Raw genomic sequence first — 23,526 nt, forward strand, 5'->3', positions numbered from 1 at the left:
ATACTAATAAGTGGGAAGGGGGGACACAACACAGCTCCTGTATGTGCTGTGTGGAGCTTTGACATATCAGAAAATAAACATTTTCATTTGTTTGAATGCCATTTTTCATGTTTGATTTTTCTGAAGTGGCTTTTGAATTGACCTCTGTTCTTCATTCCTGAGTCCATTTGGACATATTACAGTATTAGATGTCCACTGAAACATTTTGTAAATAACTCCCTTCTCCTGGGAGCACATTTTATTCTGTGAGCAGGCTAAAATACAGTCTAAATGTCCAACTGGTCCTTTGCTCAGTTTCTTTGGGTAGTTTTTTTTTCTGGAAGGTACCGCCATTTCAGTGTGTTCTGCATACTAAGAAGGCAGTGCTTCCCCTTTCCCATAACCATTATGAACGTTCCATGGTGATCATTCATCCTTTTTGTACACATTTATGAAATGCAGTGGTAAAACTGAAACTATTAAACTCTCACTCGTTATAGTTACAAAATCTGTTTGGATGGTTTTGAATCCATATTTCAGACCAAGACAAAAACATAGACAGAAATGATATTCTCCATTGAATTATTACAGGTCATGTTTTGGTTAAATGAACACTTTTATTTATTATTTATTTATTTTATTTCGTTTGTTAACCGGGTAGTGCCCATCTGGGCCAGGGGCTCGTTTTCAGCGGAGACCCAGGGAGAAAAGCTCCACGTTGTACTATAATAAACAATACAATACATTCAATAGTGAAATATATACAAAGCAAATTGTGATTTTGTATACAAAATAAAACAAACTCAACAAAAATGATAGAAGATGCAATTTGAGCAGAGAACTAATGAATATTCAGCATAAAGTCAAATATCATGTTTAGGTAACAGTGATGAGCATTGTATGTTTGAAACATGTATATGTAGCTAAGAATGTCTTTAATCATTCTGATCACAGCTAAGGAGCAGAGTCAGAAGAGAGGCTAAATAACAATTCCAGGTAGAGTGAGGAGGGTACTGGGGTTACAGAAATAAATAGAGGTTGTGTGACGGAGATGAACCCAGTGGGATTTAAGTAAAGGGCATGGGGTGTAAGTAAAGGGGATGGGAGAGGTTAGCCTGCAGAGTGGCAAGACCATAACCAGTGATTAGCAAGGTGTTCCTTTAGAACTTTGAACTGATGGTGGTTAGGAATTTTTGCTATGGCATCAGGAAGAGTGTTCCAGAGTCTGGAAATTTTATGAGAATAGAGTGAGTCACCAAGAAAGTTGTGGGAGTTGGAAACTTTTAGCAAAAGTTTGTTAGAAGATCTGAGAGATCTGAGATTGGTATTGGGCTGGATTAAGTTGGAAATGGCAGAGGAGTTGCAAGGTTGATTGACTATTTTGTGGGCTAAGGCTGATGTAATGATAAAAGGTTGGGGAGTTCCAGGCAGTAACTGTGTGAGAGCTGAGCAGTGGTGAGATCTGGGTGGTTGGTTAGTAGCATATTTAGCAATCTTGTTATAGCATGATTCTAGGTTGTTGAGGTCTGACTGTTGCAGGTTTGTGAATATTAGGGAGCTGTACAGAAGGGAGGATCGCAGGTGTGAGCGGGCTGTGGAGAGTCTGGCTTTTGGAGTTAAGAATGGTTTGGATCTGTATAGGGTGCCTAGTTTGATGTGGACTTTCTTGATTGTAAGCGCAATGTATTTATCAAATTTTAGACTGTCATCTAGAGTAACACCTAAAAGTTTACTGTTTCTATTGGGTACTATTTTGGTGTCATTTGCAGAGATGATTGAGTAGGGGATGGGACAATTTTGAGTTTTTTATTAGTTTTTTAGTGCTGTGAAAAGAAATGTAGCCGCAGAAAACAATACCTTAAGTATAAGTAGAAGGGAAAAGGTAGAAAAACACAACTGAAGTACCTGATATTCTAGAGAAATTATAAATTCCTGCACACATGCATGGCCGATCAGTTTCAACTGAACAGTTGCAGTCAAGACAGAGCAGTCTCTGACTCTGACCTAATGCTGCACGTCTGCAAATCAAATGGGACAAGAGTCACTTGTACCAGGGATCTTGACCTAGCTTGTGACATTAATAAAACATGTTGGAGAGACAGATGGAGAGACAGATGCATCTCCCAGAGTTTGTCACTCTTCTCGAATAAGCTGCCACTTCACGTGAAGCAGAGCACTTCAATGACCCTCTTTAAGCACAAGCTTGGCAATTGGATGGGTGACCATAAATTCACCCTGGGGGTGACACCGATCTCCCTCATGGACAGCGGTACTTTGTGCTGATCATAGAATCGCTTTGCTAACAACAACCATCTAACTGTGGTCAGTTAGGGTAGACAAGTTGTTTTACATGGCTAGGCTTGTAAAGGCCATAGGGCCATTAGCCTAGTAACCGTCTATGAATTTATGAACCTATAAAATAAGCCAAGGGGTTTTGTAGCTGAGGGCAGGTATGTTAGCTTTACCTTATTAGAGTTAATGTGGCCTGAAATTCCCAAGTGAGGTCATCACTGAGTGGTTAGCATGCAAAAATCATCTCTCCAAAGTAGGTAATCCAAGACAAGTGGTGTAAATTAATGGCTTACTTAGGTGGGTCTACCAGGGAGAAAACCACTGCCAGCTGGGTTTTGTGGGCCAAAAGCTGTTAATTTGGAAAAACTAAAAACTGTGGCATTTAATGAAGGGTATTGGGCCTATGTGGATTCCCCTACAAATGTTATCTGGGACTATGTAAATGTTCTCTTCCGTAATACTGTGGTGTTTAAACCAGTGCTTCTCGAACTATCTGTGGCAAAGGACCAAATACTTTTATTTCCAATCTGTTGCAGACTAGTAAGTCTATAAAACACTTGCAGTAAGCAGACTACAATATTTAAAGAAATACGATGAAAAATATCGTACCATATTGCATCACCTGGATGATTTATTTCTTGTGTTTCCACATCTTGTCTTAAGCTGAACAGTAAGACTAAAATAACTGAATCGAGACAGGGGTCCGAAGGCCAGTAGGTCCCCAGAAGGCATTGGCTTCTTGATACTCTTGTACATTTCAGAGCTTTTTTCCCCCAACCTTTTAATCCTGTGAGGGTCTTAACAAAAAAATCTTGAAAGAAAAGAAGACTGATTTTTTTCCTTGGTCAAGGAAGAAATGACTTGTGTTCCCAATAAAGTGAGATGATAAATGCTTACAAGGATACAAAAAGACAAGCCTGGAAATAATGCTTGCCTCCCTACTTCCAAAAATATAATAATCACTTCCTATGAATCCCTCTGATTTTAGATTGGGATAAAAGTGAAAGAACAAATGGCTACAATCATCATACTATATCCCCAAGTGAATATTGCTCTGCTATATTTAGAAAGTTGCTAAAATAGCAGGTTTTGCATTTGCAAGCATTTTCTAAAGGACACAAAGTATGAAACTTACTTGATTGTAATTAGTTATTGATTACAATCAGATTTGATTTACCAGAAAACCACAAATCTTGTGAGGAACACACCAAAACATGAGTCAAGAGTGGGAACAGTTGAGTGCTATGTCCCATACGGGTCTATATTAGCAAAGCGAAAAACCGATGTGCGAATACCAAAACATCGACCCCTATACCACGAACCACAAAAATCTCGAACACACTAAACCGCGAAAAAAAAAACATTTGAGCTGTCAGTCGGGCAATCCCACCACCCGCTACATACTACTTACCCAAACAAAATAAATAAACCACATACATGCACTAACCAAACCCTACTTCTAACCTAAATTAAAGCACCAAAACTCTACCTCCAACACTACACTAAACCCCACAAACACAACTATCTGTGCACTCTCCTTAACCCCTCCCTAACCCTAAAGTCCATAACTGCCGCACACATCCCCTACAGACATGCACCTAAACAAAATAAAAGCACCAAAACCCTACCTCCAACACTACACTAAACCCCACAAACACAACTATCTATGCACTCTCCTTAAACCCCCCACTACCCCTAAGGTCCGTAACTACCGCACACATTCCCTACAGACATGCACTTAAACAAAATAAATAATACACGTACATATTAAACCCTATACTTCACCAAACACTAAACTAACACTTATATACAGTACCTATCTAAGCACTTACCTTAACCCAAATTCTAACACTAAAGTCATATCTGTCGCACACTTACCTTATGGAGCTGTACCGTAGACGGGCCATCCAAAACAAATTGACATTTTGAAATTCGCGGTTTTGACCATTCAGGGTTTACGTACTTTGCGCATACGGTTAGATGTCTTCGTATTTGCCCAAAGGGATTTTCGATCACGTAATAGGAACCCGTCTCATACATGCATATTCATAAACACACACTCCATCAATTATAGCTACTTGTAAGATTGTGTACATCTCAGATATCTGCTTGTGATCAAATAAGTTCATAAATAATGGCCAAAAATCTTAATTTCAGCTTGCTACTGTCAAAACCACATAGGGCAACCCACTGTTATCCCCTTCTAATCTCTCTACCTCTTAGCTCAAGAATCTGCACTTACAAAGGTGCTAGAATAAGAGGCTGTATGTTGCATTATGAAGCCTGAAACTCAAATGTTGCCATTATTTCATGACTGTAGCACTTAATGTTTGCCAGGCAAAAAATGCACAGAGCATATTTTGGAAGCTGTCTTTGGTAAATCCACCACTGAAAATAGTGCTAGCAGTAATAATAGTAATAATAATAATAACAACAAAATAACAATGTAATAATAATAATAGTAAGAAAACTAGCCGCATGCATCAGTAGCTACTTCTCCAGCCAGCCAGGGATCATCCATTCCCTCCTTTATAATCGCAGGCTTTCTGATCCGGCAAGGAACATAAGGCTGGTAAGTAAGCAAATTGATTAAGTGCATTGACCTTCCAAAGGACAGTGCATTTAATCCATCATCACCCCTATGTTAGAACCCCAGCTAAGGAACTCTACAGGTAGTTATGTCTGTGTCTTTAAATAAAGAAAGCCGTTCCTTTTTTAAAAAAGCAAAGAATGGAAATACAGCCCTTGGTCCAGCAATGAACAGTTCACTGGTCCAAGGACTACACTTTGAGTACCAGTAGTCTAAACTACATGTGTATTTAAGCTATATATAAACTGGAGGGCCAACAATATGATTCAGTGTTATTTTATTTATTTATTTATTTACTTTGCTGCTACTTTAAGAGTGAATTACTGCTTTAATAGGATTATTGGAAGCTGAAAACATTTCACTAGTACTTTACACAGAAGGTAAAATGACTGATTGTTCTTGCTTGTCATAGAGGGATAAAGACCTGACTACTTGAGCAAGCAAAGAGAAGTGTAAAGCATAGCCAGTCTTCAGGGTGAGGAGTGGGGCATATGTACCAGGCACACACTTCATAGTTAAATTCCTGGTAGAGAATAGGAATTGCACAGATATGCTTGCCTACTTTGGTGGTGGTGGTGTGTGTGTGTGTATGTGTGTGTGGGGGGGGGGGGCTTGGTATCTGATCACATCTCACCTGGAGGTGTGGACTTTTGAAGTACAGATGCCCATGTCACACCTACTCTCAGATGATTATGAACATGTGCAGTGATGGTTATGGCCAGCCATCTACCTATCTCAGTCATACAAGCCAGAGACACTGTAAGGACTACTCACAAACTATTACTTTTCTCTGCTACCAGGATAGAAGTTCAGTCATGCACTCAACTGGAGCAGCTCCCCACTCAGCAAGGGGTAAAGCTGGTAGTTGTCTTCAAATTTGTATGTTGTAGAACCCAACTGTTCTGCCTGGGTTTGGTGAGAGATAGAGCTCTTATTAGTCCCAGTTGGCAATGTGGACTATATCTGGAAAAGGTCATGGGCCTGGTGCTGGACAAAAGTTAACAGGCTTAACCTACAGATAGCCTGCATAGTATCAGCAATGATGAGACTGGTAAGAACATTAAAAAAGCAAGAAGACATTACTTTTAAAAGCTCTACTTAATAAATACTGTTGGGTACTCGTTCTTTTATGTTGTGAGCAAAATAACTTGTTTAAGTGCTTCCGTTTTTTATTCGGGTAAAAAAATATTTTGGCACACAGCTCCACATGCATAATGTCATTTGTAGGACGTCTTGACTTAAGATTTATCACATTTTTGGTGGTGATTCTGGGGATGACGTACCCTCAAAATAAAAACTAACAGCCCATTGATAATTAACAGCAAACTTGGTATAGTGAAGCCACCCAGTTACAGTGCAGTCCCTTTCCCCGTAACCTTTATGAACATTCCTTTGTGATCACCCATCACCGGATGCATGCAGCACGGAAAAGTTAGAAGAGGCTCTTTCCCAGGGCAATGCTGCCCTACAGCAGTGCCTGTAGCAAAATGCTGCTGTGAACCAGAAGAACAAAAGGGCTTCAAAATAAGTGACCACAGCCATCAAGAAGAAGTCAGGCTCCTGACCGAAATAAAGAGGTCTAGCCAGGCTTGTCTCACTCATACCAATTAAGCAGCTATTTCCAGTAGATTAACTCACAGGTTGATGCTGAAGTGTTCATAGTAAGTGTTGAACAAACGATGGAATGTAAGGGCAGGCCAGCTAGTGAGTGGGCCCAAACAACTGCTCTGTTTCTAAATGGAGTTGCACAAACATGCATGCTGTGGCTCAGAACTCTACAAAACTAATTAACTATAAGAAATTGAAGAGGTCAGTTCTGGACCACAGCAGTATCCCTGCTGTAGATGGTCATTATTTCTATTCTTGAGTATATGCTCCAGAGAAGGTGGCCTGGCTGCATTTGTATGACCAGATTCATTTTGGCCCACTCTTTGATACATCCTGAGGAAAACACCATTCCCAGGACTGTGGAACTGGTGATTTTGTGCTACTGTTTGATGATCCCTATCTGCCTTACGATGGATGATCCAGGAAAATCTGACCACAGTGGAAGAACTGATCAAATTGGTTGAAAGATTTGTGGTAGATGCTGAACTTTTGTATGGTACAACTGAGAAGCCACATCTAAACTTTTGCAAAAAGAAATCTGTTAAGTCTATTGTAAGTGATGAGTTGAAGCTGCATCCCCATAGAAATAGTGCAAAAGAGCCATTGCATGAGAATGCCACATTGAATAAACTGGAAAAACTAAAATGTTATAAATGTTTAGTGTTTGTTCATGTAGCTAAAAACTGTCTGCTGGAAACAGAACCAGTGCAGAGTGATATGTACCTGTAAAACACTAGCAGCTATGTACAAGGACGTGATAGTTTCAGTCCTTATTTATTGTAATCCTTTAGTCATGAAGACATGTACTGTTTGCATGAAGGGAAAACTTCTGCAATCATTTTTTGACTGGAGTATGATAACCCAAGAGAAAGAAACTTTGGCTCCTGACACAAATAGTAAACCTACAGAGGAAGGCAGGAATTATAAGCGTGAACAGTGACAAATAGAACTACAGGGCCCAGTAAAGCATTTGGTTGGTATAGTACCAAACATAGACCATGACTTGATACTGGAGAGAAATATTACCCAAATTCTAGGTATTAGGTCATGGATACAGGAAAGGTCTGGAAAGACTACAGTAGGAGAAGAGACAGATGGAGACAGGATTCCCTTTTTAGAGATATGTTTAGAAGAAGACCGGGAGCCAAGTGTTCCAAACAGCCTTGTGCCTGCTATGGTGACAGCAGGCACAACCTCATCAGAGTTCAGTTCTGGGAAAGCTAGATTAAGTGAGGTACTAGTTGATGTAAATATGAGTCACTTTATCTTTAAAAAGCAGAGTGGGAGGATCATACCCTCAACAAAGCAGGAAATATTCTACAGATTTAACAGGGCTTTACCAAGTAATATAAGAAAATGGGTATTGCAAAGTGATCCCAAGAACTATGATAAGCCAATAACATTAGTAGAATACTTTTTAGTTAGGGGCACAATGTTTAAAACTGAATTGTCTATTTCTAAGACTAAAGTTGTATCAAGAAATGTACCCTTTTCTGTGAAACAAAAAGCTGCAAGCAATGTGTTAAATTTTCAGCTGTGGGGAAAATGGGCCCCTTTACAATGTTGTAATGTATTGAATGAGCTGAAAGCTCCAACCCAGACTGTTTGGGAGCTTGTGACCATTAACACTTGAGTCCTATGGCATGAATGCCATCCCAGGCATCAGTCTGTGTTTTAAAACTAAGTACATTTGAAAATATTCTAAAAACTTAGTAACATATTCAGTAGTGTTCCAGCCCTAACCAGAAAATTACTTTTATTCACATTAGTCTGATATTTTGGTACTTTGCCAAGCAGTTATTCCTTTTCCCAGACTAGTATGAGATAACTGGCATTTGTTTATCATGAGAGTCCGATTATGCAGTGCCCTTTTTCAGTGGAGATATAAATGATACTCCTATGCTAGATGCCAGTGTTTCATTGGTTAAAATGCGTGTGCATCAGAATAAAGTCACACCTTATAAACCTATAACTGATTGAATTAAGTTTTGGTTCCCTTATCATGCTTTATAACTAAGCTTCATGGCTATAATATGCCTGGTAAGAATTTCTTGTATTCTTTCTAGTTTGTGTGATTGCTTATTGTTACATAAGACTTGCACAGTATTCAGAAACAGATCTTATTGTGGATTTGTATAGTAACACCAACATTTTCTTCCATCTATAAACTGTGATTCAGAGCAAGCACGTTAGAGTAGTAGTTGGTTTAGAATTTGTATGCACTATCAACAATTATCCCCCAAGTCTTTGTTTCTGTAACTGGCAGTATGTGAAGATCTATTGCATATGGGTATTTATGATTTTCTCCTCCAAATAGTAAAGCACTGCAATTTCTGCTGTTAATAAAAAATGAAGAAGAGGAAAATCTGCTAAAATAAGAAAACTGTAATGAAGGTAGAACACTGTTGTGTTAGAAAATGACTTGAGGATGAGCAAAAGTAAGTTAAGAATACTGTCCAGGTTTTACTCACTGTGTATAATGAAAGAGAAAATGTCTGTGCTACTTGTTTAGAGTGGCAGAAAACTGCACCCCATTCTGAATTTGAGTCCATCTTGGAGGTGTTGTTTGAATGTATTGCTGTGGACATTGTGGAGCTACTAGTTGTTGCATCTTTCCGCTTTTTCCGGTTAGGGGTCGCCACAGCGGAACTCCAGTCCGCTAATGACTGGCAGTAGATTTTTACGTATTGAGTTGCCCTAACGTACAACCTTCAATGAAGGTACGCCCATTCACACATGTCTCCACACAGAAGACGCTTTAGCTGAGAATCGAACAGGACAACGTCTTACTGTGAGGCGACAATGCTACCGCAGCACCACCACCGCAGCAGGACATTATGGAGCCACTAGTAAAGTCTAGAAAGGGGTATCAGTACATACTAGTAATAATGGACTGTGCTATTAAATTTCCAGAAGCATTGCAGTTATGTAAAGCTAATACTAAAAGTGTTGCTGGACAACTGGTACGGTTGTTGTCCAGAGAGAGTATACCTATAGAAATAATTGCTGACTAAGGCACTCCCTTTATGCAAAGAACATTGCATCAGTTATGCCAGTGCTTTAAAGTCAAACAGTTGAAGACATTAGTTTATCACTCACAGACTGATGGAGTAGTACAGGTTCAATAACACATTGAAGTCCATACTAAGGAAAGTTTTTGATGCTGATGGTGAAAACTTGGACCAGTTGTTACCCTTCTTACTGTTTGCGATCTTAGAGGTGTACCAGGCTTCAAGTGAGTGTATCCCCATTTGAACGTCTGCATGGTAGGCATCCCAAAGGAATGCTTGACCACTGTTAGGGAACCATTCGAAGAACAGAAGATGCCATTTTAAAATGTGATGGAACACTATATTTGCAGGGCAGACTAAAGCTGGTTATGCCCATAGTAAAAGAGCAGGTGCAGAAAGCCCAGGAGCTGCAACAGTGAGTTTATAATAAAAATGCTTGGCTTAGGGAATTTAACCCAGGAGTACAGGTATTAGTGTTAGTGCTTTCCAAGAAAAACAAACTCCTGGCAATAAGGCAAGAGGCATTCAAAATGTAGTAAATCACAAGGTTAGACAGCCAGAAAAAAGAAGCATAGAGCACATTTTAAAGAAGAAGAAAATTCTGCAATAAGCTTGCAAGCTGAATCTCGTATCGGGGAGACCAGAGTGCACCTACCTGCAGTATACAAAAATATATGAGAATTTCTCTTAAGATATAAAGGAGTGTTTTCAGAAATGTCATGGAGAAATAAACTGATAAAACATAACACAGAGACAGCATCCGGAAGGCAGGTTAGACAGAGACATTACAAAGTGTCAGTCACAAAAAAATGTAGAAAATAAGCAGTGTACCTTTAAATCTATGCTATAGTAGGCACTATGGCAACAGTCTCACAGAGTGTTTGGTAGTCAGGAAATTCCCATGTATTGTCTACTAATATTGTCTTAATTACCAACTACCATCATATAAAAGGAGGTTTCCAGTTCCAGGGATCTCCCAAAGTTATTTTTTCATCTGGAGGATCATTAAGAAGGAATACTGTAGAAGGATAGTGTATATCTGTTGAGTCAGGTGCGTTTATGATAGTGAGCTGAAATTGGGATCTGCATTAGATTTACATCCTGAACCATTTTATGTATCCCATTTACTGCATGGTCTACATGGACTTTGTTTTGCTACCAAAAAGAGATGTTTTCTTACAAAATGGCAAACCAAGGGACAGCATTTGTTTTGAAACTGAAAGGCCAAAGGAGCTGTTATTTTCATTTTCCTGTTCGAGGTGTAAAATAAGCCTGTGTTTTCTGTAATGTCATGTGTCGATTGCCTGTTGGTACTTCAAGTCTGTGTATGTGTACATATATATGTATGGGTCGCTTGTGGTCAGTAACATGTAATTGAGTTTTTGAAACCCCAAAGCTTTTGAATAGAGGTTGCGTTGCAGTCCAGATCAGGAAAATTACCATTTTCCTCACTGTAGTGTGATCTCGGAGATGGTTTATATAATTTGCAGGGGCTATGGGGGGTACAGGGGGGCTTGCCCGCCTGCAAAAACATGACATTTTTTTTGTCCGAGTTTTCAGAAACTTGATCATATGGTCTTGACTATATAAATTTCGAGTTTCTGAAAACTTGGTCATCTGACTTACACCATATATGGTTCCCCTTTATAATCTGGAAGTACTGAAATCTCGAATTTCAGTATCTCGAAACCATAAAGGCGAACGACTTACTATCTCGAAACCCAAAAGCACAAAACACGCAATCACGAACATACATATACCATACACCACACAACACACACAGCATTCTACCCACATCACACAAACTGCACAACCCTACACTACATATAAGCAGGGGGGCAAGCCCCCCATGCACCCCCCCACTTACATATACCAACTCCAAGATTGCAAAAACAGAAAAAAAAAACAAACTCGCACCCAGACATTCTACAATCCCTCGCACAGACACACACACACATCACACAAACACCAACACATCCAGCACTCACACTCATACTTCCACCTCTGTACCCTAACCCACACGTACAACTTACAAAAACACTCTCATGCACTTACTCACCTTAAATTCCTGACACCATCACAGCCAAACACTTCACGTAGCGTAGCGTAAAAGCATAGGAGTGGATTTGAGATATTTGGATTCACGTGTATGCACTTTTGCTATTTTGACCTTTTGGCTTTATGGTCTTGGGATACTGAAATTCAAGATTTCAGTATTTCATTTATTATAGGGACTATATATATATATATATATATATATATATATATATATATATATATATATATATACATATATATATATATATGTATATATATATATATATATATACATATATATATATATATATATATGTATGCACACGCACATAAAAAGTTAAACACACTCATGTAATGTATATATGCTTATAGTTACACGCACACGTGTGTGTGTATGTATATATATATATATATATATATATATATATATATATATATAGCTATATATGCATACACAAGTGTGTATACATGTGTACGTTTGTATTACTTATTTATCTGTGAATACCTTATATATATTTACACAAATGCATATGCATATATTCATGCTTAAGCATATATATTTATAATTGCAAATGTATGAACACATGCACCCATGCAGAAGTGTATTTATCGTGCAACTGTAAGTGCATGTATACAATCACAGACAGGCACACATGTACAGCTGTTCTTATAGCCTCTTAAAATCTAGCATTCCAAACTGCATTTTGTATGTCTGAAGTATAAATACTGATCATTTGAAGTTAGTGTTGTTTAAAAAAAATAAGTAACACGTAAAGCAGGTTAAACATTTTCTGAGAATGTTGTGACTGTTGTTTGCAAAGCCTGTCAGATGTAGAATTGTTATTCAAATTGTGATTTTCCAAACCATTACATGTAAATGGATATGCCTTCCTTGTACCAAAATAGAAAAACACTGACTCCTCTTGGATGCTGGTCTCTGGGTACTGCCACCTTGCATTTTGATATTCTTGTTTAGAGGGTACCATGCTAGTGACTAGTAGTACAGTATGCCTTTCTTTATAGTGTAGATAACTGTGCATCTCCCAGTATTGTCCAAGAACATGGGCATCACTACACAACTGTCTTTCTCATTCTGGATAAAACTGCACGTACACAAGTGGCATCTTTTATGTTGGCAGTGATAGGTATAGCTTTAGGACTGTGGCAGAAAACATACTAAAATATTTGCTGCAGTTCATTAGTGTAGATCATTAAAGGTAGCAGGAACACCAGTCTTAGAAAGCAAAGTGGTTCATTATACAAAGATGAAAAAATTGTAGGTTTTTCATAAAATAAAGTCTTACAGCTTAACAAAAAGTTCATATGAGCTGTCTTTATATTCCAGTGCATCTGGTTCATATGAGCTGTCTTTATATTCCAGTGCAGCTGGTTCATATGAGCTGTCTTTATATTCCAGTGCAGCTGGTTCATATGAGCTGTCTTTATATTCCAGTGCAGCTGGTTCATATGAGCTGTCTTTATATTCCAGTGCAGCTGGTTCATATGAGCTGTCTTTATATTCCAGTGCAGCTGGTTCACATGAGCTGTCTTTATATTCCAGTGCAGCTGGTTCACATGAGCTGTCTTTATATTCCAGTGCAGCTGGTTCACATGAGCTGTCTTTATATTCCAGTGCAGCTGGTTCACATGAGCTGTCTTTATATTCCAGTGCAGCTGGTTCACATGAGCTGTCTTTATATTCCAGTGCAGCTGGTTCACATGAGCTGTCTTTATATCCCAGTGCAGCTGATTCACATGAGCTGTCTTTATATTCCAGTGCAGCTGGTTCACATGAGCTGTCTTTATATTCCAGTGCAGCTGGTTCACATGAGCTGTCTTTATATTCCAGTGCAGCTGGTTCACATGAGCTGTCTTTATATTCCAGTGCAGCTGGTTCACATGAGCTGTCTTTATATTCCAGTGCAGCTGGTTCACATGAGCTGTCTTTATATTCCAGTGCAGCTGGTTCACATGAGCTGTCTTTATATTCCAGTGCAGCTGGTTCACATGAGCTGTCTTTATATTCCAGTGCAGCTGGTTCACATGAGCTGTCTTTATATTCCAGTGCAGCTGGTTCACATGAGCTGTCTTTATATTCCAGTGCAGCTGGTTCACATGAGCTGTCTTTATATTCCAGTGCAGCTGGTTCACATGAGCTGTCTTTATATTCCAGTGCAGCTGGTTCACATGAGCTGTCTTTATATTCCAGTGCAGCTGGTTCATATGAGCTGTCTTTATATTCCAGTGCAGCTGGTTGCAGTCAGTTTGTGTTTTGCTCTTACTTTGCCTCTCTCATTACTCCCATCTTCTGGATACCTGTAACAAGAATCCTCCCCGGCTTCATCCTTGTCTTCCTTCGTCTGCTGTCTTCTGCTCCAAACAACACATCTCCCTCCAAGAAGACCAACAGCACTCTGCAGGGGCTTTTCCCAGCCCTCCATTTTTACAGCTTTTAATACCTTTATCAAGTAAATTGTCTGTTTGTGCTCTTAAAAAAACATGCTTAGTATAACAGTGTTTTATTTACAACAGATTAACTGTAACAGTTCTATGTGCACAGCTAAATCCATATTTACAAACATTTGAGGGACTTTTATTTCACTGTTTGGCACGATCCTCCATCCTGTACTATCACAAGTGTATGTATGGTATGTGTATGTTTGTATGTGTGTGTCTGGATTATTTGTGTGTGTGTGTGTGTGTGTGTGTGTGTGTGTGTGTGTGTGTGTGTGTGTGTGTGTGTGTGTGTGTATGTGTATATATATATATATATATGTATCTGTATATGTGTTTATATATAATGCCATTTTGTTGAATCAGAGCTCAGTATGACTAATTCACTGACCAATCACTTCATTGATCACTCGTGTTCATTTTGTGCATAATAACTCTTAGAAAACATCATGTAAAGCAAGTGAAACTGAAGGGGATTTATTTTTGTTTGGGGAGAAGTGCCCACCCCCCGACATCCTTCTGCTCAACTGTACTAACTCCACTCCCACACAGCTATGGAGAAAAGAGAAAAGACAGCACGTAGTAAGCCATTGCTTATGCACAAATATAAACTGCATCAGCAGTGATTGTCTGTAAACTTATACAGATTTCCTTGAGTTGCTATTCCACAAAATGGCTTTTCAGTGAAATGTCTGTTCAGCTACACTGGCATTTCCATAGCAAATTTTCTCACAGCAAAATGACATTCAAGGAAATATGTATCTATATACTTTTTTTCCCTACACGTGTGTGTATATCTGTATATACATAAGTGCAAGTATTGTGTGTATGGGGTCTATATTACATTATAGAAAAACGTGTTTATCTAACATGTATTTGCCGACCAATAAACAGCGAAAACACTGATCTCCGAACGGCCACTTCAGCAAATTTTTTTCCCAGAGGAAAAAAAAATCACTTGGCCAAACAAAAGCAAAACAAACTTTCAAACCCTACAAAGTGGAGGGCTTTGGCCCCCACACCCCCCTAACTAAATATACCAACTCTGAGATCACACTACAGTGGGGAAAGGGACAAATCCCTGACAATGGCCAAGAGTTTTTTTCCTCCTGGGAAAAAAAATTTGCCGAAGTGGCCGTTCAGAGATTAGTGTTTTCACTGTTTATTGGTCGACAAATATGTGTTCAATGAACACATTTTTTGATAACGTAATATAGACCTGTGTGTGTTTATGTATGTATATGTGTGTGTCTATTTCTCTCTCTCTCTCTGTCTCTCTGTACTCATCGGACATTTAACTGGTTCTCAGAGCATCATACCAAAGCATCAAGTTCCAGTCTATGAAAACCGTGAAGAGATAAAAATAAAAGTGTTTTTATAGGGAGGAAAGCTCCCTGCATTCCAGATGTGAAGGGATTCACCCCCTTGAGATCACATAACAGTGAAGAGGAGAGGTAACAGCCTTATCTCACTGGGATCTCCTAAGTCACATAAAGCAGTGTTCCATGATCCCAGTACTTAAAGTAGTGAAAACACAAAATCACAGCATTTTGCAGGAAAAGTAGCTCTTTTGCATCCTCACACCCTTACAACTCTGCATGTACTAACTTCAAGGTGACACAACAGTGAGGACACCCTTACAACTCTGCATGTACCAACTTCAAGGTGACACAACAGTGAGGACACCCTTACAACTCTGCATGTACTAACTTCAAGGTGACACAACAGTGAGGACACCCTTACAACTCTGCATGTACCAACTTCAAGGTGACAAAACAGTGAGGCCACCCTTACAACTCTGCATGTACTAACTTCAAGGTGACACAACAGTGAGGACACCCTTACAACTCTGCATGTACTAACTTCAAGGTGACACAACAGTGAGGACACCCTTACAACTCTGCATGTACTAACTTCAAGGTGACACAACAGTGAGGACACCCTTACAACTCTGCATGTACTAACTTCAAGGTGACACAACAGTGAGGACACCCTTACAACTCTGCATGTACTAACTTCAAGGTGACACAACAGTGAGGACACCCTTACAACTCTGCATGTACTAACTTCAAGGTGACACAACAGTGAGGAGAGCAACATTTTGAATGCTACTGTTACAAAATCCTCCTCTGTTAGAACACTAATTTCAGTGAAATGTTGTTACAGTAAAACAGGATATTAGATCACTGCTTTGGTGAAACATTCAGTCAGTATAAAGCATTGAATGTATATATATGTATGTATGTTGTAGAACGGTAGATGAGCTGTCAGGAGAAATGAAAACTGGCATTATAGCAGCAGCAGTTACTCAAACAGCAATTATATTTCCCAGAGGGCATGAAAGTGAAATCAGATGCGGGATGATTAATGTTCTCCAAAGAGTATATGGTGAACAGGAATAACCTGTAAGGTGCTGGGTGGAACTCTGGGGTGGAGTTCTGAATTCAGACAGAGTATTTGGAGAAGACCAAATTTGGAGGATTACCTTGAGGCTGGAAGACTGGTCTACATTCAGCTGGCACATCTGGAATCACAACTTCTGCAATAACTATATATACTAACTCTATTTCTGCACAACAGACACAAAATTGCAATCACTCCTGTATCTGTTGTTCCCAATCAAAATGTGGAAAGTGCAAAATATTGAAGGTGCAGATCAAAACCTTTTTTTTTTTTGCAGGAGACCAATCCAGCTTGCATCCCATACAAATTATGTATACCAACGCCATGATATCACAATGTTATGGAAAGGAGAAACTCCCTGAAGCAGCACAGAACATTTTTGACCAATCACTGTTGCTCTCTGATATGAGAGAGCAAGTGATTAATTTCTGAGGAAACACAAGATTGCCACACACACACCTATAAAAACCCATTGAGGTTAATCATTCATATACCATGCTTACCTTCTTTCCTTTCACATATAAACAGGGCATCATCCCCTTCTATCTTTTCTGACCCAAATACATTATAAATGCTGTCATTAACAACTAATAACTGTAAATATTCCAAGACCTTAAGCTACATATGACATCTAAAAGATTTAATCATGGCTGATGGAGCTGTATGTTAAACATTTATTTGCAGGTAAAAGTGCAATCATCGAGTCAATTGATTTTAAATAGTCTTGAGACTTTAGGTAAACACTTCCTTCTGGCCAGTTTTGGGAAATAAACAGATTATTTTTTGAAGTACAGTTTTGTCATCAATCCCCTTAAATCTCCCTTATCAGTCATTGTGGATATCAGTCCTTATTCATCACACTACCACAGCATTACAGCTATAGCTGTTATTGTTTTGCTTTTTGTTTGCTTTCTGGAGAAATGTAACTAGTTTACCTGTTTTGTTAATTGGCTGAACTGCTGGCTAAAGCCCTGACTGTGACCCAGGTGACCTGAGCTTGACTAGCAGTTATGACACTGGAGGATCCAGACAGGAAAGGTGGCACTGAGTGGCCGATGCCAGCTTCCCCATCCTGAGACAGGGAGGTAGTCAAAGCTGCAACATCACCCAGACCCTGTGTAGGTGGGTATTCCAGCACGCCCTGTATGAGCAGAGAGAGATGCATATTGCCTGTCATACTGCATGTTTCTTCTGTATTTGTGATTCAGCTCATGTACACAAGCTGAAATGGGTCATTGAGGTAGCATTGTATAGTCTGTATGCTAGGCTGCTACAAGGAGATTGCTGGGCATGGAAAAATCATCCATACCTTCTAGCTTCCTAGAAGATTAGTTCTGCAGTTAGCACTTGCTCTCAGCTTTTGTTGCTAAGCAGCCACTGTATTGGGGGAGTATATGTGTGATACATTAGGAAGCTGATAATTGGCATGTGTGGCAGGAGGGGAGATGACACTTAAACAAAAGCATATCCTTGGAAAGGTGGCTTCTGATTTCAGTAGAAGTACTGAGCTTGCTATATGGCAATATGGCTATATTTGGTTCAGAATGAACTGACCAGACTAAGTGAAAAAATATGACCATTTAATTTGAATGTACTATTTTTGAGGCTCAAAACTTTGCAGAAGCAACTGCTGACTCACCATAGTAGAACTAAGTTTGTAGGTGATCATTGCATTTTAGTAAGCACCATACCATACCATACCAGGTTATTATCTACTCTCGTTGCATATTTTGTACACTTGTATTTTCAACCAAAAGGGGGGATAGCCTCTTATTATATACTAACGGCTGTAAAGTCTACAATCTGTATGATACTACTCTGTAATGTTTTTTTTTGTAAATGTTTCTTTTCTCTGTAAACTTATGGAGTTTTTCTCCCCAGGACTGCACTGAGAACGGACACTTGTTGTCCAGTCATACTATCCTGGCAAACAAATGTTAAATAAATAATAAATATCTTTAGGCCACTGATTACATATTTGCAAATGGTGAGCCATTTTGATTTTGTACTTTTATGGTGACAAAATGTTTTTTTTTTCCTTTTAGATTTACTGTATTACTGCATTGTATGATATTTCAGCATTATTTCAGCTGTAAGATATCTTTCAATTGTTTCTGGCAGCCATACCTATGTACAGTCCATCCTGTTAAACAAAATTACAGTCTAAAGGTTTCCATGTGTAAGTGCATAAACAAGATGTCTTTTTCCATTCAGCACTAAATATTTTATCAGCTGTAATTAGTTATAAAATAAAATGCAATATGCATATTGCCCAGATTTACTTTAGATCTGGTTGGCTGAACAGTGCACGTTTCCTATGTTATGCTGTCTCACAGATTAATATTTTTGTTACAAGTCTTTCTCGGTAGTTTGGATTCATGCTAATTTCTTTTGTTACAGAATACCATGGGCAAATGCTCGGAAGTTGTTCTTCAGTAATGGGAAGAATAAATTGGCACTAGATACGGTTGAGAAGGCTGCATTCTTCCTCACTTTGGATGACACTGAACAGTACTCTAAGAAGGACGGTTCTTTGATATCTGTAGACAGTTACGCTAAATCTTTGTTGCATGGAAAATGTTATGACAGGTAACAAGCCTACCTACTTATAAGTACAATGCATGTATCACAAACTATAACCTATAGCATTGTGTATTTGTGAGTTATTTCAAATTCTGCTTTAATTCGCATCTGTTGTCCTACCTTTCCTCCATATATGTTCAGTTGTAAATAACATGTTTAAATTTGTTCACCCTGTACTTGGAAGACCACGATATGTATGAAGCTGTATGCTCTAGTATACGTTTCCTTTATCTTCACTGTCCTTATAATTGTCTTGTTCTACTATTCTTATATCGTTTTTGTATCCCCTAGGCTGAACTTGAAATCTTCACGGAAGATCATTGTTATACAGTAGTTAGCAGACCAAAATTAACAAATGTACTAGTCATAAAAACAAATAACTGAATTGTTCCTAGTGGTTTTCTGTCCCACTCGTGGTGTCTGTTTGGGTAATACAGCTCAGCCAATCGGCAGTCTGTTATTTCTCCTTTTTTCCCCTGAATAACAAGTTTTGACTGGCTGTGTGGAATAACAAAGATAGGTATAACCAACCAACCCCTTGATTTTAAAGTGGCAGGTTTAGAAGCAATGTGTTTGTTTCCCTGTTCCACTAACAGGTGACAAACAAGAGCTCTTCTAAGAGGATCCTGTGATCAGTATTTATGATAGTCCTGTCTCTAGTTATGATAGTCCTGTTGCTAGTTATGATAGTCCTGTTGTTAGTTATGATAGTCCTATCGCTAGTTATGATAGTCCTGTTGCTAGTTATGATAGTCCTGTCTCTAATTATGATAGTCCTATCGCTAGTTATGATAATCTAGTACCTCCCCTGCTTTTTCATATTTACGTAGAAAAGTTGACTTGTCTCCAGAAAAAAAGTACTGTTATAGATTATCATGACAGTCTCCATTAATATGTACAGTCTGATTGTTTCTTCAAATAGCACCAAGCAAGAAAAAGATTCTAAAATTCTACAGTCGTCATTTATTATCTTTCTTTTTTTAAGAGCTTTCCTAGGCAAAGCATTACTCCACTATATTGTCATGGTGGACAAAGAGAGAAAAAGCAGGGCTGTAAAAGTCTAATTCAGTTTTCATTTGACTCGCCCCTTTCTCTCACTTGCTTTTTTCTGCAGTTATGACATTTTCTGGCATCAGGCTCATCTAGTTTATTGTTATGGTAGCAGACCACAGGCTAGACAAGGCTGAGTACCATCAGTGTAACAGATTCTCAATGCTGCACAACACCAACTGGGCCTTGTCTTTAGATATTTGTACTTCTTCCTGTTTCTCAGGTTTTACTGGAACATGAGTCACTACCTAAAAGACTTCTGTATGTATTTCTGTCTAGTGTTCTTTGCACTTATTCACATAAGCTGCACTAAGTGTGTCAATAGCAATTTGTTTCAGTCTTCCCAGTTTACACTGCACTTTGAAATTATATTTTTGGAGTATTAGCAATGTTCTTTGCAGTCAGGATGGTGCTTTGTTTAATGGTTTTGTGAAGTTGTTTTGTTTGTGATCTAGGCGAAATTGAAGTGTATTAACCCACCACCGCATTCGTGCAGGAATGGGCTTGCCCGCCATGATTGACATGCCGGAGGGCGGGGATTAACAGCTGCAATGTGCCGTGATTGACACGCAATGCAAATGTAGTGGTAAATCCGTGTCATGTAGCATAAACAGTAGACAAAGGTGTTGCACGAGCATTGAACTTCACCTGCAGTAACTCCTGTAGAGAGAAGAACACCTAATAGATGCTCCTCAGTAACTGCCACTCAAATGTGTCCTTCAGATTTGCAGCTTCTCATTTACAAGACAAAAAGTTGTACTCAAATATTAATTTCAGATAGAACAATTTCTAATAATCTGTAATGTTAGCAGCAGCTAGGAGACCACCCTCTACCTTGTACAGTCTTTTACTCGAATTACTTCCTCAAATTTCTGTATGGTGTCCCTAAACTAGAAACTGCCTTTACTTCAGCAAACCCTCACTGTTGTTTAACCACCTGTATCCACCCAAACTGCCAGCCATACCCTGCGCTACTTATGTAAGCTTACCTTTATAATCCCTTGCTTTTCTCCACGGACTGAAGCAGTGGATATCCATTCCGATACTTGAGCTACTTTATTTGCACAGAATAGCTGTATTTCTCTTAATGACTCAATGTGTACACCAATGCACTTAACATAATTAGGTGTGGCACAGTATATTTAGTACCTGTGCCACAATTGTTTAGTACTGCAATTAGCCTAGGCCACACGGCCCTTCCTTTTACAGCAATTCTAATTATCCTACCCTGCATTAAATTGCTTTCTATCTAACCCAAGTACAACTACTTCTTGCACTGTCTTCTCCATACCATTATATCACACTTCGTAGATTTTAACATGTATATATTCCCACACAGTAAACAAAAATACTCTTAATGCCAATTAACTTCGTGAAATAAAGAAATTATTTGATTTCACATCAGTTGCATCTGCGTTTTTATGTTATACGTATATACATATAATGTTTTCAGAATTTTCTATATAATCCTGTCTAATCTTTTTATCAGTCTAACTTAGCTTGTGTTTTGGTTGCATCTTTCAATCAAACGGTGGGCGGTGCAGTCAAAATGGTCACAGGCGGGGTTTGGGTGGGGCTTGCTACTGCGCATCTGGTGGGTTAATACACTTCAATATCACCGTGATCTGTTTCCTCAGTGTACTACCCATGTGGTAGTCATGGAAGTTGTCACAGCTGGAGACTATGGCCAGTATTTCCCTCTCATTCCCTGCATGTACTTCATGCATCTATCACTGCTGTCACTCCATAAGCTGCAGGTCTGCCCTCTTGCAGTAGTATTGCCCCTAGCTGTTTCTGGCTTGCATTTATTTGAAATGTTGTAGGTGAAGCTACATCAAAATATTTGAGGCTCCTATGTAGTCCAAAGCTTCAAGTTTGATCTTCTGACCAACTCCAAACTGAATCTATTTTTTTTCACGTAGCATTCTTAGAGATGCTGTTGTATTTGACAAGTGAGCTATGATCTTGGATAAGCATTGTACTGCCCCCAATAATTACATTAATGTGGACTTGTCTGTTGGAATTTGCATTTGCAGTGGCATATTTCTTATCAGCATCTAGCAGTAACACATTATCAGTTAAAAGATGACCTATGTGTTTCAGAAATGATGCAACTCACTTACACATTACTTTATGCACTTTCAAACTTTATAACGTTGGGCTGAATAATAGCTTAAAATGATTTGCTGATGAAGATGAGCTTACCCCGGTAAGTGGTACATAAAATGCCACTCCAGTGTTTTCTCCCCATCTGCTAATATTTTTAGCTTTACAAAAACTTTTAAACATGACATTTTCTTTAAGGTGATGCCACAAAGTGTAAACAATGAACTTTTAACTTCATTGACAACAACACAGGAAAAGTGTCAGGTGCGTCCATAGACTTTAATGGTCGCAGCATTCTGCATGCATGATGAAGCAGCATTAAAGTCTGTGGACACATTTTACACTATTCCCAAAAGTGACATCACCGTAGGATAGCTAAAATTTATTTGGACAAAGGTTTTAATAAAAAGCTTACAAAGTTTTTTATTACAGTAGACCAAAACTGTAAGCAGTAACAGCTGGGAAAATGTTTTGTACTGCATCACTTCCCTGATGCTGCAAGTAGGTCTGAATGTCAGCAAAACACTTTAATCTGACGTCATGTTCCTATTTGGTAGTACACTTGACCAATATTACATGCTTTAAATTGGTTGCCTTCAGTCATTCCCAGATGAGCCATACATTTAAGCTGTTGCTGTGTCTTTTCTCTCCAGGTTACAGGCACTCTGTTCAAAGCATGGCTTGCAGGCACAGCTTCTGGAGATACCTTAATACAAAGTGTTGTTTTTAAGCATCCTAGACCCAAAACCTGATGAGAATAATTCTCTAGGATAGCTTTTCTATTCTCAGTACTTCACATTTTGTCTTCCTGCATCTGCATAGATGCTTATAGAACTTGGCATTTTGTTCTGTTTTGGAACTTGGATTATTTTTACCCTGTTTTTTCTCAGAATATTTTGCCTGAAAATTTTTTTTATAGTTATGCCTTTTTATTGACTTATTCTGTATTGATTTTGATTCAGCATTTCTCCAACTTCCTTAGTGACTATTACCTCAAGTGCCAACATGCAGGCTAGTCTCCCAAATGCACCATGCTTCTGATGCAGACTAGTCATTTGATTATGTTGTACATATTTATGCCATGTTTTGATATTGCTGTCTTCAGTTTTTCTGCCTGAATTCCCTGAATCTTACATATGCATCTTTACCAGGAATATTAGATTAATTTAACAAAGTCTGTAGAGTTACTACCTTAAAAAGATGCTTCTACGTTATGTTTGTGCAGTCACAACTTGGTTGTCTTGTAGACTTAAATTTGTGCCTAAAATATAGCTGTACACATGCAGAATGACTTATGTTACAGTTTAAAGCCAAACTTTTGAACACAGACTCAGACATATTGCATGTTGCTGAGCTTAAACACAACAGATTTCCTGTTTATACACAGTCTCTCATTCCAGACTTCTAGCAGAT

The 23,526-nt window shown here is 38.7% G+C and overlaps 1 protein-coding gene across 1 annotated transcript in view; it reads left to right on the forward strand.

Moving 5' to 3' along the window:
• The window catches only part of CPT1A (carnitine palmitoyltransferase 1A), an 849,468-nt gene that overhangs the window by 503,903 nt on the left and 322,039 nt on the right, over positions 1-23,526 (forward strand). The window contains exon 11 of the mRNA XM_044067299.1: positions 18,775-18,963. Within this exon, the coding sequence (XP_043923234.1) occupies positions 18,775-18,963 (189 nt within the window). The remainder of the gene's footprint in view (positions 1-18,774; positions 18,964-23,526) is intronic.

This window comes from Protopterus annectens, chromosome 3.part1, assembly GCF_019279795.1.
Source record: "Protopterus annectens isolate FY-2018-M chromosome 3.part1, PAN1.0, whole genome shotgun sequence".
Classification (NCBI taxonomy): Eukaryota; Metazoa; Chordata; order Ceratodontiformes; family Protopteridae; genus Protopterus; species Protopterus annectens.